Genomic DNA, 17,179 nt, shown 5'->3' with positions numbered 1-17,179 from the left:
AAGAAAGATTCCCTGTGCAGTTTAAGACTGTTGAACCTGAGCCAAAAGAACTCAAAGCATCCAACAGCCTCATCTGCACCATTCACAGTTTCCCATCCCCATAACTCTTGAAAACTAACAGTAACATGAATTTAAGCTGAACATTTCCCTGAAGCTTTTGGTCATCCCCCCAGGACACAAATAAAATGTAAATTCCTGTAATGTGCATTTATATTATTACATTAAAAAAGTTCTCCTTCTTGGAACACTGGGGGGAGAAAAGTGTCAAGTCTGCAAACATTTTTTTTCTTCATAATCTCACATCCTGCTGACAGCATTTATTAGCCCAAGAGGATACAGGCTATGTTTACCTTTTTGTACATTCTGAGTGACTGCTCAGCAAAAACTTAATTGTGTAATGTAATAAGCAGTTCAGCCACTGGGGGATGCTAGTGGAGCTTTACAGTTTATATGAATAATTACACCATATTTAAAGGAGTTGACACCAAAAATTTATAAGATGACATCTAAGAAGGCGGTCAGGTTTAGATATATTTACAGATCTTATATATTGCACTGTCCCTGCCTTATTTTTCTAAGGCACAGTAGGAGCACGGTACAGAAGACATAAAAGCAATGCACTTAAAAAAGAAAAATCCGAGCCAGAACACCAGAAAGTTTTCAACTTAAATGATGTATGGCCCAAAAGTCTCTTTCCATTGTATCTCAGCTCAGTCCAGATGGCATGTAATCCTCTTGTGAATTGTAGTTTGTGTTGTAGGTTATGCCTCAGTCTTTCATTCCCTCATCCATTGTGGCTACTGTACCAGCCCTGTCTCATTCCACATCAGCATTCATTGTTCCTTGAAAGTAGCTGTGACATCCATGTACTCTTATTTGATGTCTGGCTAGGATAGTGAGCTTGATCCCATTATGTGTGAAATGCATTCAGTTCCAGGAGGGAAAACAAATTCTCTCAAAGCATCTTGCATGTTTTCCCCCAATTTCCCCCTCCCTTCTTTCTTTGAAAAATGATACAAAAGGCAGCTCAGAACAGACCGTTTAGCTGTGAAAGAGAGACTTAGTGATTTGCTGCTAACAGAATCTCCTCTCTTTTTGTCTTTCTGTGTCTCTCTCATTCTTACATTTGTGCCTGTAGTGGTAAGACTGTGAAGGATGATAGCACTAAAGGCGAGGCGGAGGTGAAGAATGCCACAGCCGAAGTGAAGACAGTTCCCAACGAGGCTCCTCAGATGAATGGCAACGAAAGTAAAGCGTAATCTTCTTGGCCGTGAGCAGCAAGAAGAAGAGGGCACGTAGGGTTGGGAGGGTTCGGGTTGTTGGGTTTTAAGGTTAAAAGGGGTTGGTCACAGTCACTGAAACCTCAAAGCAATTTCACACACCACCCCGTTGCATTAGAAAAACCAACAAGAAGCAACTGAAAAAAAAAAATTAGAAAAAAGAAAACCATTGGTCTCTTTCTCTTTCTGCAGTGTCTTCTGACCAGGAATATGTAAAGACCTCATGCACTTGCCTTAGTTCCTTTACATAAGTTTACCTGTTTATTTGTCACAGAAAAAAATTGATCTCTTGTAATTCACCTTCTTTCTTTGACTTAATATTAAATTGATCAGCGGAGAAGAATCGACATTTTCCTGTAGATAAACATGGTTGGACTGTAGCTTTACTTCACTGATTACTGCCTTCATGATGTACACACATGTAAGTCATGTACATTACCGATGCTACTATTCTTTATGCAGTATGGTCATCATCATGGTAATGCATTATGAAAAAATGGGTCTTTTTTTTCTTCTGTCGATATTTTTTGTGTTTGAATAATATGCAGATAAACTGCCTATTTAGCTTTTTTATGTGTTATTTCCAGTGCTAGAGATTAGAACATTAGCATGCCTGATTTTGCAAGTTTACTGTATTTCTGTATGTGTTGCTGTCATTTGGTTCATATTCAGACTTTTTTTTTGTTGTCTCTGTGTGTTTCTGGTCCAGATGTATCCTAAGCCATGATAAATGAAAGAAAACACCAGTGAAAAATGTATCATGCTATAAGTACTACTATTAATTGGTTTCAACCCTGTTGTCCTAAAAATGACATTTATATACAGCAATCTAATGGTTTTTTACAAGACACGTAGCTAATGCATGCTTACAAATTATTTTATAGATTTGCTCCGAGTTAAGGGCAAGTCTATAAACAGTGCATTATTTGAATTACACGCATCAACACGTTTGGGGTAAAACACAGAGAAGGTGATCATGCATACATTTTGACTGAATGTATTTGTGCAACCTATTATTATGTTGCTTATTAAGTGTATATAAACTTAAGTTTCAGGAGACAAGTTGGGTTTAAATTAAGTGGTGACAGTGAAGAATACCGAAGAGTACAAATGTGTTTCTTTGCAGTGATTACATCTCTTAAAGTCCAGCTTTCAAGGCTGGATGAAGTCTTGTTTCAAAGAAGAATTGCTACCTTATTTTTGTCTGAATTTGGTGAAAACTTCTGTTACATACTCGATATCATCAGTATCCTAAAACCCACTAGTCATTTATTAATACTGTTTTCGCTCTTCACCAGCTCAAGCAAGTTAACATGTGACCAAATGTAATAGACGGATTGATCATTGATTATATATTAAATAAATGGGACCAATGAAATGGGATGCTACAGGATGTAAATAATGGAAATCTGACTTATGGCCACTATTTCTTCTGGGTAGTACTTCGGTAAATTAAGCTATATAGATAGATCTGCAACTAATATTTGACACTGTCTGCTCTCTACCTTACATTGAAAATAATGCAACTTCCTGTGTATAATTTTTGGTCTCACTGTTTGACTACAGCAAACCATTAGTTTTAGTCCTTGTGAGTTTACCTTGGAAGCAGTATATAACAACACAAACCCATTAACGTTTTTAGATTAATGGAGGAAATTTACCTTTACCTCCTTTTCTCTCACATGCTGTCACCTCAAAGTCTCCTTCTAGAGGTCTCCTTTAAGCATTCTTGACCAGCTGTTTACATGACAGCTTTGGGCTTAAATGTGAATCAGAGGCCAGATGTGTTCAGTTCAGTTTGTTTGTTTGAACTTTAGCTTAGGGTTGTTGAATATTTGACACAGATTTGTCTTGACTGGGCTAACCTCCATCACTCACCGGGAGATTCAAAAGCTCAGCTTGTTTAGATTCGCTTACCTGTCAGTGATTTAACCGTCTAATCGTCTCAGCTGTTGTTTTTACACTTGCACCACAGCTGTACTCAGTGTGAGCTTGTGTTACCACTGCATTTACCAACAAAGTCTAGTTGCTGGAAACTTTATTAAAAATGTCCGAAAGTTTGTAGATGAGTTGGTTAAGTGATCATCTTGAGCTTTTTGTGTAACCAGTCTATAATTGTAACTGCTTCTTTCTATTAGGAAACCTAATATCAATCATTCTCTGATCATTACGGAAATTTGTGAGCATGTACAGTACAAAGACATAAGCTGCTTGTGCATAGAAACCCATACCATAAAGCTCCCGGTGCACAGATTTTGCGTTAATGCCAGAGGAGGTTTTAAATTCTGCAGTTATTGAGTCAGCAGAGCATTGGCAGCATTTACACTCTATGCGTCTCAGCACTCAGCCACTCTGCTCTATAACTTCATAGGGTCTGCCAAGTCATGGCTGAGTGGCTGTGGTTGCTAAACCTTTCCACTTTGTAATACCACTTACAGCTCATTGGGGGAAAGGGAAGAAATTTCGCAAACTGACTTGTTGCAACGGTGGCATCCTATTACAGTACCACGTTCAAATTGAGTGAGCGCTTTAGAACGACCCATTTTTTCACAAATGTTTCTAAAACCAGACTGTGTGGCCAAGATGCTTGATTTTATACATCTGCAGCAGTGGGTCTGAAAACCCCTAAATTCACAGATTTTTTTTGAACCAATAAAAATATCCAATCTGTCACAGACCATAAGGATTTCTAAAGAAAAATGTGATTAAAAACCTGGATTAGTGACTTGAAATGAATGTACACTCTAACCTTTTCAGCAAATCTTAACGAACTTGGCCTCTTTTAAGCAGGAATTAAACGTATCCTTGGAAATGAAAGATCTCGTCATATGTTTAGAAGTTCACCGAAAACATTTTTTCCACACTGCTATGGATTTGAAAGGTAATGAGACTATGTGTGACCTTTTTTTGTACAGTGTTCCTCCTACTTTAGGCTGCAAGCTAGTACACTGAATGTGTGAAGCCATTGAGTCCTTTGTCATAGAGTTGAAATAGCTTGTGAAACATGTAGCTGATAGTATGCGACAGAATTAGCAACACCGATGTACAGAAGTCTGACAGCAGCAAACTGGAAAGACACAGTGCCTTTAAATATGAAAATGTTGGCATGCGATCAGTTTCTTTCAGTGTCTGCATTAAACATTTCACATCTCCATTTCCCTGCTGATTTGCTTTTTCATTTACTGCATTTGATTTGTTAATTAAGCCGAGCTTTGTTGTCTCATATAAGTCTTAAATGGCTGTATCATTGTGTTATTATGAGTGCTTGCAGTGTCCTTGCTGAAGGAGAATTCTGGTTTATTATAATTTGGTCTTGTATACAGTATTTATGTTTGGTCATCACTTCTGTCATAATAAATGGAAATTTTAAATGCCTAAATACACACGTGGTGTAGATCTTTATAGTTAACCTCTTGTCATAACTAATACAAGTCAAAACTGTAATAAACTGAACTGGGGGGCAAACCATATTACAAAGATGTTTCGAAAACACTGACATTGGAGTACAAGGCACATTGACGCTCAGGTCTCACATTCTCTATAATATTTGAAACACATTTGTCTAAAGCAAGCATGCAACATATATTAGAAGGATACTACCACGTAATCACTTTTGCTATGTAAAAACTATTTATGGCTTAATGAATTGTATTGACCCTGTGTTGTGTAACTTTGTCCTGTTTGCGCAATTTTGCTTCAAAAGAAACGTGATTTCCTTGCACAGCTCTGAATTGTAATTTTTTTTAAAGGGTGCGGTCTCATGACCAAACCTCACTGTTTCCCCTGTGAAAGTATTGTACATGAAAACTTTTTCCACTCCAGTCACACCTCCTAAAATTCATTTGTGAAGTCACATCGGGTGAGCCAGAGGCCTTTGTTCAAAGCCTCAAAAATACAAGAACGACACAGAAGCAGCCTTGGATTTTTCCTTTGACTCCACCACTTGATTCAGTAAGAATAAAGACATCTAGTTCTACTCGAGGAGTTTTTCAGGTTTTCAAAAAGATGAAAAGCATCCTTTCAAGGTTCTCTATCTCACAGAGAATAGAATAAATCCCCTGCACACAAATGTCTAACCCCAAACTTCTTCCTATTCAGTCAGACAGGAGCCTTCAGCTTCCACTGCCAACACTGGTCACTCTCTTTGATCCAGAGCTCCCCATTCTTTTTTTTCTTATGCTTTGTGTGTGTGTGTGTGTAAACATCAGCTCTATGCTGCAGGTAAAAAAATCTGTAGGCTGCCACTCTTCTGTCTGTCTGCCCACTGTCGCAATTGTAAATACTGAATACTAACTGAGGCAAAAAGAACATTCTGACCTTGCATTCTGCCGGAAATTTTGTGTTCAATAAAATTAAAGGAAAAATGCATCTTGTTAAGGTTTTTTCTTTCATACCAAGAATTGTGCAGACACACATGATGGGATGCTTACTACCTCGTTTGCATATTTAAACATGCATTTCAGAAAACTTGCAATGAAAAAATTGTTCTTTATGTAAGTAACCTAGAAAAGTTCACCGGTGATATCTGTTAGTCAAATGTTTGTCAAAGAAGACTGAAAGCTACAGTTAAGATTAGTTATCACATTCATTATTTGAAGGTAAATACCTTCAAAGCAGTGGCCTGTATTTTAAGGCAATAATTTATCGAGCAAAATTTCTTTTGATCTTTTAAAGAAGGAAAATGTGGCTATTCAGCGACAGTACCTTGAATTTTATTCTTATTAAACATTCTGAGAATTGTATTAAAGTATTTTCATAGTAGGAAAAAATAACTAGACATATAAGGGATCGCCACAGCAGATGGTTCCGCGTGTTTACGCTGGGAATGTTTTTTTACGATGCCCTTTCTTGACGCAGCCACAGAGGGATCTGCGTCTTCTCCAAGCATCAGACTGGGGATATTTGACTTGTAAGGCAAAAATGCAAACCATTATTGTAGCCAGATGCCATGTTCATGGTCAAGAAATTCACTACTACTGCAACTGATTTCAAAACACTTACCTAGACTTAAAAAAAAAGAAAAATAAGCTTTTTGTTGTTGTAAATAATTATATTAATTATTAATTATATTTAATATATAACATATAAAGTGAATATTTGTGTTAAAGTATTAATATTTTTAAATACTGTATGTTTATATACTAGACTTGTCGCAGTAACATGTTAAATACTGGATTAACAGAACATAAATGTTGAGTAAATAAAATACATTTACAGAGTATGACCTTAAAATTCAGTTTGCCACCTCTTTAAATTGCTTACATTACTAATGTTTGTTTTTTGGGTTTGTTTTATTTTTTACCTAAAAAAGAAATATCCACTCATTTATGAACATAAAAACAGCATTTTTACTTAACACCTTATATTAGCTGGGAGTTTTTACATGGATGAAACAGAAACATTAGTATTTTTTTTCTTTTTCTTCTCCTCTTTGACGTATGAAACACTCATACTGATAAACTTCTTGTTACAAGAAGAAATACCCATTGACATACATTTATACACTGCATCAGACCCTATGCAGTTCTCTATAATGACCATTAGAGAGCAGTATGCTCCCAAGCTTGAAAATGGACCTGACGCTAAACAACTAAATCACAGGATGATTTAGTTGTTACAAGATTAGTGACACTACATTATTTTCTGTAATTAACATAATATTACTCTATTATCTTTTAATGTCTTTATAAACTAAATAACTAGATATTGTCGATTTCTGACAACAATAGAACATCTAATGTTAAACTCTGTTCCATTTTAGTACTAAATTAACAGCAGACACATTTTAATGAATGCTTGTGGGACTAATTAGACCCTTGCCGTCTAAATAATCAGACTTTCCTCAGTAGTTCTTATGGATATTAAATGATCCTATGTTTTCCAAAAGGTGGCAGGCTAACTCAAGAAATGTTGAGCAAAAGCAATCAATACATGATTAGATTGTCTTTAAATCAGAAATGTTGAAGCACTGTAGAAGGAATACAAATCGCTGTAAATAAAATCAGTTCACTAACACTAATGAGGTTTATGTTAGACTGGTAAAAGATGTGAAGTTGAGCTGTTTTTGTATTTTACACTTGAGGTATGTTTAACTACCCTAATATAGTTACACCCTAGTAAAAAAGAGCATTTAAACAAAGTTGTGGAGCTGTGATTCACAGCAGTATGCAGGTCCCATTTTCATGCGGTTTATCAGAACCAAGTATCAGCTACATAAGTAATATGACTCTTCAAAGCTCCATATCATCCCATTTCTCCTTTTCTGTAGAGATCATTCCACTCATCTGCTCAACTTTGCACTCACCAGATTAGGGTGCTTTTCAAGGGCTCTGTCCCTCCCCCCTTTCTATAACAATGGTCCAGTGTGGTTTTCGTTGGCCTGGGATTGATCCCATACACAGATAACTACAAGCACATAGCCTAACCTCGTGGCTACTACCTGTCTGAACACACATTTAATTCTGCCGTCGCGCACACACAGCCTTATAATAGTGAAGGCATGTGTTACGCTGATTGGTACACACCACACCTATCTCTTGTTTAGAGAGGACATTAGTCAACGTGTGGTAATGAGTTAATTAGTAAAGTGGTTGAGTCATTTATGTAGATTTTTGTCTACCTTTTGTCATTGTCAAAGTTTCCATTTGCAGCATGTTTTAAGCATTAATTGCTGTCCGAATGGCACAAGTGAGAAAATATACAACTGTGGAGATGACCACACATTGTAAAAGGTCTACCTGGATGATTGAGCGTGCATCAAGATACTCGGGCCTGTGTTGAACTGAGATGGGGACAGCAAATGAGTTAACACTAAAGACTGAGCACATAAACATCTTACCGTATAAGCTTGAGAAATTGAATAGTGGTCATCAACAACCCAGTTTTGGGGTAATTTTCTTACAAACCTTAGGAACTTTTTCCTTCTGGTTCTTTTTAGAAGAGTTTATTGTTAGGATACCTGGTGTCTCTGTGATTTAAGGCACAATTTCACAGTGAACTCACTTGCCACACAGAGTCAGAGCAATCAGCTTCTTCTCTCTTTGTGAGATTTCCTGGCATTTTTCTGCGTGTGACTAATTTCGATTTATTCTAAAGTGCAAACAGAAATTAACCACAAGAAACAAGAAATTTCACATTCAGATATGCGCATATATGTGAGAAGCGCCTGAAAGTGTTCAAATGTTTCCCTGATTGCTTCTGACAGTGCCTGTCTGCTGTAGCGATTTGAGCACGATTTGGGTCTTTGAACTGCCTTGGAGCCCACCCTCGGCATAAGCATCAATATAATGTTCCCAAACAGAATGCCGGTAATATTTTGTGCCAAACGATAGAATAATTTTCCAAATTAAAAGCCTGTAAATTGTTGTAAACAATCAAATGTATTCACTGGAGATGGAATGATTTGATGAAACAGAAGGCCACGCTTCTCATCATAGTCAGCTTTGTTGAGCAGATTAGAATGCAGTCTGAATGTACCAGACACTGAGCCTCGGTTTGTTCTTGAAATATACAGAAGCAGATGTTTGCACAGCAGATTCTCTCTCTCTTTTCTCATAGCTTTCCTTTCAGATTTTTGAGACGTATTTGTTTTTTGTCATGCAGAGCCACGTTTTGGTCTTCTCATTTCCAGGCTGTTCCTGTCTTGTTCCTTTTTCTTTTGCCTCAGCACAGGGTCAGCCAGCCATGAATTCCTATCCAGAACACTCTGCTTCATCTCTGCTTCCCAACCTCTAAATCACATCAGTGTTACATCATAGCACACACAGACACACGCACATAGACACACACGCACACAAACTCACACACTGTGGCCACCATGCCAAGAACTTTTCTTCTCATACAATTCCCCCTCCCTTCTCCCAAACTTTCCTTGTGAAGAGTCATCTACATTTTTAAGCCAATCTTTAACCAAGAAGAACCTGTTTTTATTGTGCTATAATTTTTGGATGGACATCGAGTACTTTTGGTTTAGATGTGCTTCTGAGAAGGCAGTACAGGGCAATAGGCATCTGTTTAATTAATCTTTTGAGTTAAATAGTAACAAATAGGAATCAACAATTGGGGGGGGGGGAAAGAAAAAGAAAAGAAGAGTTCTCCAAAATTCAGTTTTTATTTCATTCTTGAGTAATCGTAAAATGTTTAAAAGCAGGAAAAAGTATTTTTTTATTTGTTTAGATGTGAGCTAATCTTTATATTTTTATTTATTTCAGTCTTTGAATTTGGCCAAACCAAATCAAAATACAATATTCTAGGAGCTGAGTAAAGTAGCAGAATATACAGTAGATGGACAACAGATTTCATCATTTAATGCTATTTGTACTGCCGTAAGTCGCTTCCAGTATGCACGCATGCTGGAAGGGAAAAAAGCCATTCTTTACAGTAAGATCTTGTAAACTTTATTTCTTTATTTTGTTTTTTAGTAGCATTCAGCAGACAGACAGCTGGCACAAAAGATGTTTGATATGCAGACATGGATACATTGTGCACAAATAATCAGTTTTTATCAGTTCTTTTGCACTGGGGAATAAAGCGTGACTGATACTCTGACACTGGGAAAATAACATGCTAAAAAGAAAAAATGACAAACGACCCAAAGAGCTTTCCAGATCTCTTTCAGCAACTTTCTCTTTTTGCTATGAACTCTTTATGTATAGACGACATTTATATTTTCCTCTACATGAGCTTATTTTCCTAGTATTATGTTTGGTTTTGCATTTTTTTGCAGCAGGGCTGAAATTTAATAATAATAATGATAATAATAACAATAGTTTTGTGTTACACAACTATTCTGTGTTTGATATATTAATAAATAGGTTTTTTATGTGTAAAGGTGAAATGAGGCCAATAATAACACAAAAGTTTAGATTTTAAAAGAAAATCTACATTTTGCAAATCGTTGTTTAAGTTAATATTTGTACCATGTGAAAGACTTATTCTACATAAATGAAAAGCACCATTCCTACACAGTGTTGCACTTTTTTCTTTTTCTTTTGTGGCTGAATTCCATTATTACAAGAGGATTAGTGTTATTGTGCTTTGGTATTTGGCACTGACCCAGCTTATAGTACATTAATAATTCAACTTCACAGACTTCTGCTTTTTATCTCAATTTCAAGACTCCTTATAAGCATTTTTAAATACAGAAAGTGCAGTCATCAAGGGGCTTATCACTAACCATAAGTGATAACTAAACTTAAAAATATGTATGTAGAAAATAATGTAATTTGGGTAGTTTGTTGATTTGTTTTTAAAGTCACACATATATATGTAGAAAATTTTCAGTGTATTCACATACTTTTTACAGAAAATCAGACTGCCCATTTTCTTTTCCTGTTTTGGTATTCTCTTAGTGTACTGGACCTTTCACAGGAATGCACCAGGAGTTCCGGCAAATTACAGAACCTTCGGTTTTTTATCAGCAAATCTTCAGAAGGGGGCTTCTTCAAAGAAATAACTTCCCACTTCACTTCTTAAGCTGAACAAAAACTCCTTTTAAATGAATGGCTTTTGCTCACAGCTTGTGGCCGCAGCTGGCAGTATTGTTGCCCACTCTCGTCCTCTGGTCACAGAACAGACAGACAGAGGATGAAGGGGGTTGACACAACAGGTACACACATGAAACAACTGCAATTATTGCACCCCCCCCCCCCCCCTCCTTCTCACCATCTCGCTTGACGAAGCCGATTTATTATAATTTTTTTATTTCGTTTTATTCTCCTCCGATGTGTTTGTTGTCTGGAATGTCTAGGAAAAGTGTAACCAAGACAATCTTTGATTCTCTGGTTTGGTTTAATGAAGATCACTGAAGATCTGAAAAGCACTGCAGGCCACGTATTGTTAACACAAAACTGGAACTGGACAATACAGATTTCCAAAAGAATGATTACATTGGATTGGAGATGGATGGATGGATGGATGGATGGATGGATGGATGGATGGATGGATGTCCTGAGAAAAAGATATGATGGGGAAGTGCAATAAATGCCCCTCGTGTGTTATCAGTTCATGTGTGTAAAATAGCTAAAGCACTGTGTATGCGTGGGTGTGTGTGGGTGTGCCTTGTACAGTAAAATGCTTAAAGTGCTCAACAAAAATAGAAAAGCCCTACATAGATCTGTTCCATCCACCAACAATCTAAAGAACTCTACCCGCATCGCTTTGTGTGTAATGACCACAAGCATGCGATTTCTACGATATCGACCTGCTCTGCTCTTTTATGAAAACATATCCAAATGCCTCAAATTAAACCATGTGTTTGACAACTGTAAACTGTTCTTCAGTCGCTGATTTATCTGTTCTTCGATTCTTCGCGCGTGAAGACGTGCAGTATTTCCTCTGACCTTAATCTTCCATGCTACCTCAATTTGTTCCACTCTGGGCATATTAACTCAGATGAATCTAAAGTCAAGAGCTTTTTTTCCTTTAAGTCTGAAATAGATTTGCGTTACTTAACCCATTGTATAAAACTGAACCCTGTTTTACATCCTCTTCCACAACTACACAAACTTTTGAGAAAGGTAGAATTGGTCAAGAAATCTGGATGAAGGAAAGCCCTGACCTTGCTGACTATCATAGTCTGCTCTTGGAGTGATCTGACCTTAAGGAGGACCCTTAAGGACAATGCGGTACCTGGCAGGTCAACACGTACTGGGGTAAGTGATGGGGCGGGGGGGACAAAAGAACTAACTGAAATACATGAAGGTGGGTAAACTAACTGGAGCCAAAAACTAGAACCAAAGCACTAAGGTGGTTTCATCTTTAAGCTTTAGTTAACAGGAAACACTATCTACATATGCTAAGTGTCAGCAAGAAACTCCTTTTTTCATTTTTATTTTGTCCATCATCTCCGTCTGCTTTGCTAAAACTGTACTTATAGTTTATTTGAAGGCAAAGTGAAAAGTCCACACATTAGCAGATAATCTGTGTTGAACATCAGTATTAGTTAGAGGATAAACAAATCAAGGTTATCCTGAATGATTCATTTACAGATACTGGAATCTAGATGGAAGAGAGAATAGGGAGAAAAGAAAGAGAGAGATGTGCTAAAGGATTAGCTGTGAGAAGCTTCCCTGCGGTGAGTAGGCCTTCTTTTTTCCGGGAACACCAGGAACACTGTAAGGTGATTACTGTGTCGTTTGCCATCGGTCCAGTGGTTAAGCACTATGGACACAAGAGCTTGACTGGCTCTACTCAGCACAATGGGAATCAGAGCAAGACTTTTTACTCCCCCCCCCCCCCCCCTTTTTTTTTACCTGCCTTTCATCAACCAATGTGCAAACAAAAAAAAAGTGTGTTTACTCTTTAAATTAAATATTGTCGACTGAGAATCTGGCAACTAAAAAAAGGAGCAGGGAAATCTGGCAAATTGAGCCAGGAAATATATCGGAGAGATGTTTGTAATTCTGCTTTGCTGGAGAGAGCTTGGTTTTTACACTTTGTATAAGTGTGTGTGTGTGTGTGTGTGTGTGTTAGGTTGGCGATAGGATGAAAAAATGGGTGATGAGGAGAGGAGAGGTGGTTCTTTTCTTTCCTCTCAATGAAAGGCAGATGTGGTCTTTCCACAGGAAGTAGACAAGACGTGGTAAATGGTGGAGACAAGGAGTCAGCTCACATACACTCACCTAAACACATACGGCTCTTTAAAGTGTAATTAATAATGTATATTTTTATGCTTTACAAACACCCACACCATATGCATATTAATAAAACCAGTAATCATTTTTGTGTATGTGCATATATGTAGTGTGAGTATCACAGTTATGATAACAGCTTATGTTATTATTGTTGGGCAGATCATGTTTAAATAGAGAAAACACTTGAAGAGAATTAAAACTGCACTGGTGGATGCATATTAAAAATATTTACATTAACAATTTATTTCTTGACGGACTATTGATGAACTCGATGGAACCTGACTGCTGCTGATTAGTTGCAATCATACAACAAGACTGTGGAAGATAATGAATTAATGAGTTTCATGCAAAGGGTACCTGGGGGCACCAGTGCTATCAGACATCCAGAATGAGCTCAGAGCGGAGCTACAGCTTATTCTTGTTGCTTCTTCAGTTTAGTGGATTTATGCATCTGATCAGGATTTTCCAAGAGCTTCCAGCTGGTGGGAGACCCCAGCATAGGCAGTGAGATTATACACTATATGGAAAAGTAAAACTCTTTGGTGTTTCCAGTCCTGGAAACACCAAAGAGTTTGCACATAGTTGTATAGTCTAGCTTTATAAACATTTGTGAATTAAAGGGGTCGTCCTGAAGCACACGTTAAATTCACATATCATAAAAGGATGCCACCACTGCAACAAGTCAGTTTGTGAAATTCCTTCCCTCCTAGATATTCCACAATTAACTGTAAGTGGCATCATTACAAAGTGGAAGAGTTTAGGAACCACAGCAACTTGTGCGCACTGAGACACACAGTGTGTAAATGTTGCCAACACTCTGCTAAATCAGTGACTGCTAACTTCTAGACCTCCTGTGGCATTAACCTCAGCACAAAAACTGTGCATCACAAGCTTTATGACCTTTGTTTCAATGCTAAGCCACTGAAATGGCATAAATGGCGTAATAGTTCTGTCTGTATATGTACTCTTTTTTTTTTTTTTAGGAGAGCTCTGGGAATCCCCCAGGTAGGGCTGAAGAATGTTGCTAGGACAACTGGACTACTTTGTCTAACCTGCTCAACCACTGTGAGCTGACTTGGGATATGTGTCAAAAATGATCGTGTCTTTGAAGTCAGAATGCACCAGCAATGCAGCTCACGCGGAATCAAAGTTATCCTTGAATTATCATTCAAAAACAGACACAACATTTACATAAACGAAGCAGATAATAAAAAATATTCCGCATCTAGCAGTAAGCTTATACTACATATTTAAAAGCTGAAACTAGATAGGGCTTCTCACATTATTCTTTAAATGTTGCCAATATCAGATTCCAGAATGAACTAGTTACTCTGCTCAAATGACCTGGATGGCCAAAAGGACCACAACAATGATGTCACCGTTGTTGAGACCACTACAGTGCAGTGAAATGAGTCGAATTTATATGAATGATTGTGTGTTTGTGTGATGATGCAAAGTTGAAGCCGGGAGTTGTTGAAGCATGAAATGAACGGCTTCACTCAAAGAGATTTCTCACAAAATTTCAGGATTTAAAGGACCGGTGCCGCTTTCAGCTCCTCTTCACAAGAGCAAGACACACAGGTTATGCGAGTGATGTAAAAGTTGCAGTGCACCAGTGATGCCCTTTCATCTGAGCAAGTCTGATCCTGTGCAAAATCCCAGTACAATGGACAGATATGCTTTGTCACAGCAGTGTGTTTGAAAAAGGTCGTGTGGGGGATAGTGGTGGAGATAGTAAAGAGGCTTTCAAGCCACAGTAAATTACACATTTTTAAATTTATTAATAGAAAGAAAAAACTTTGTGTACATTTCATCTCATACACTCAGTTAACCATACATTCAAGGCAAACATTAAAATTCATACTTTTTTAATACAGCAAAATGTAGCTGTACTCATTGCCTTCATCGAGGTATTCACCATATGCCTTGATGAACTGTGAGTTGCAAGGAGCAAACAAACAGAATGAAAGCATTGGCGAGGCTGTCAGAAAGGCTGAAAACCTGGGCTATAGTATCTTTAAAAGTGCAACCGCAATAAAAAAAAAAGACAACTACAAAGCTTAGCCTTGATGCCAGTCGAGCTTGTGAGTCTGAAATCTGTAACTTTTAGAAAGTAATTTCTGCATCGCATTGTCTAAGTCTTTCTAAGATAACTGGGAGGCGACTCTTTGAATGGGCAACCCAGATTTCGGTAATACAAGGACGCTGCTCAACTGTTCAGTCACAAAGGTAGGCCTTTGGATCAGTTTGTGTTGACAGGCTGCCTCAAGATCTGCAGAATTATCACCTGTTAGGAACCTCAGCAGCTGTGAACATGTGTGACTTTCACAAATTTCTTTTGATCAATAGAGTCATTGTGACTGAAATAAAAAGATCACTATGACACATGCTTTAACTACTCCATTCTGCTCTTGTTTAGTGAAATAATGACACGAGCACAGCGTCTCAAAATCATGTTCCGTGGTGCACTGCAAAAAAAATCATTCCAGAGTTCTGACAGAACAACTCTCAAAACACCTCCGTAGCCCACAGCCTTTTAAAGCCTTCAGATTCACCTGCAATTGAATGTCTTCTGCCAAGATCATCCTTCAGATGTAAAATTTTTTTTTTTAAAAAAATCTACGTTCACTAAGAGGTTTTGCAAGTTCCTGAAGAATCTTTAATGAGGAACAAAAAATATTCTTGACTCGCTTTTTCTGGTGATTGTTTCCTGTAATATTTCCACAGAAAGAGGCAAATTCACGTATATTCTTCAAAGCATCCACGCTGAGTACTGCTGCATGTAAAAATATTTCAAAAATACACGGGTATTTTTCAAAACGCAGATTTTTCTATGCGTTTGCACCTTTCGTCCACACATAAACAGCGTTTTCGGTCACTGAAAACAGAGATTTCTAAAAAACGCCTGCCAGGGTGGATAATTTCGAAAACTCAGTTTTTTAGGAATATATCGCCACCTGTTGCTTTGGCATGTTCCTAGCAGCGTTTTCCTTCATTTCTGCGTTTACGTGTGGACGGGATTATTTTTTAAAACGAAAATGGAAAATCTCCGTTTTCAAAAATACCCGTGTACCTGTGGACGTATCAGCTGGGTTAAAAAAAAAAAGAAAACCAGAAACTCACACCTTTCACCTGCAAATGCTGCTCTGCTTCTAACGTAGCATGACATCACAAGTAGCTATCTCTGCAGGTATTCTGGGAGTATAATAACAAATGTCAAGTGTGTCATGTGTCTCTTCACTTTATTGTGCGGTTGTGACTCTGTTCAGCTCTGAATGTTTGTCAGCAGAGGTGTCTGTCCTACTGGATGTTAAACAGAAAGGTAAGACCGGTAACTTTCTTATTTGGAATTTCTGAAAACTACATTTATTTTACTCCATTCACTCCTTTTCCCATGTTATATTTTTTTTTCAATTTTTCTGAACCTTGTTTTATTGGAGATGCAAAACCTTCAAATAGCAAACAGAATACATGCACGTCATTTTAAAGAAAGAGGTTACTTTGAGGCAGTTCTTGCTGTTGCTCTGATAACAGCTTAACACTTAATCAAAGCTCCATCTTCTATTATCTTGTATTGCGCTGCAAAATGTTGTGCTGGGACTTTACTTTTGAAACTTGAATCCCTAAAAGCAGTTGCAACATGTCCAATAACAGCAATAGCATGTCAGTGACAAATATGACAGGAATTTTAAAAAAAAAAAAAAAAACCCGTTTCCCAAATGTTTTTATTTGCTATTTAACCCAGATTTTATTTGAAGATATAGGACCAGAGGCTATTTTACTGACTCTTATCGTGGTTTTATTTTGTGTGTTTTAATTTAAAAATATTTTTTGCATGCTTTTATTATTTCCTACCAACATCTTCCTAATCAAAAAAGTTATCAACACCTCCGCAGTCACTGTGTAGAAACGACAGGAAGTCAGCACAGACAGAGAGGAGACGCACAGCAGACACGCAGCGGAGCTTCAGCAGAGCAAGAGGGAAGTAACATTGCAGACAGATGGGATGCAAAACAAGACCTGGGATTGGCCATGAAGTTGTGTTTGTGGAACTGGCGTCTGATGTGGAGGAGATGGACCCAGTAAAAGGTGCTTGCAGTGAGACACAAATCCAGTGAAAATAATGCCAGAGCATTTGTGTTGAGACTGTTGCATGCACATTATATCTAAGACTGGCCTGCTAATATAATTGGTTTTAGTTGTGTGTGTGTGTGTGTGTGTGTGTGTGTGTGTGTGTGTGTTTTAAGGCCCTCTGCATGTTTTAAT

At 37.6% G+C, this 17,179-nt stretch overlaps 1 protein-coding gene across 11 annotated transcripts in view; it reads left to right on the top strand.

Annotated features, from left to right (window-relative positions):
- Positions 1 to 5,646, top strand: part of ncam1a (neural cell adhesion molecule 1a) — a 268,916-nt gene extending 263,270 nt beyond the window's left edge. For all 11 annotated transcript variants that reach the window (XM_026181160.1, XM_026181159.1, XM_026181161.1 and 8 more), the window contains one exon: positions 1,139 to 5,646. In XM_026181160.1, the coding sequence (XP_026036945.1) occupies positions 1,139 to 1,259 (121 nt within the window). In that variant the 3' untranslated portion in view covers positions 1,260 to 5,646. The remainder of the gene's footprint in view (positions 1 to 1,138) is intronic.
- The last annotated feature ends 11,533 nt before the right edge of the window (positions 5,647 to 17,179 follow it).

The sequence above is a fragment of the Astatotilapia calliptera genome, chromosome 10 (genome assembly GCF_900246225.1).
Source record: "Astatotilapia calliptera chromosome 10, fAstCal1.2, whole genome shotgun sequence".
Taxonomy (NCBI): domain Eukaryota; kingdom Metazoa; phylum Chordata; class Actinopteri; order Cichliformes; family Cichlidae; genus Astatotilapia; species Astatotilapia calliptera.
This window is presented reverse-complemented; position numbering and strand designations above follow the sequence as displayed.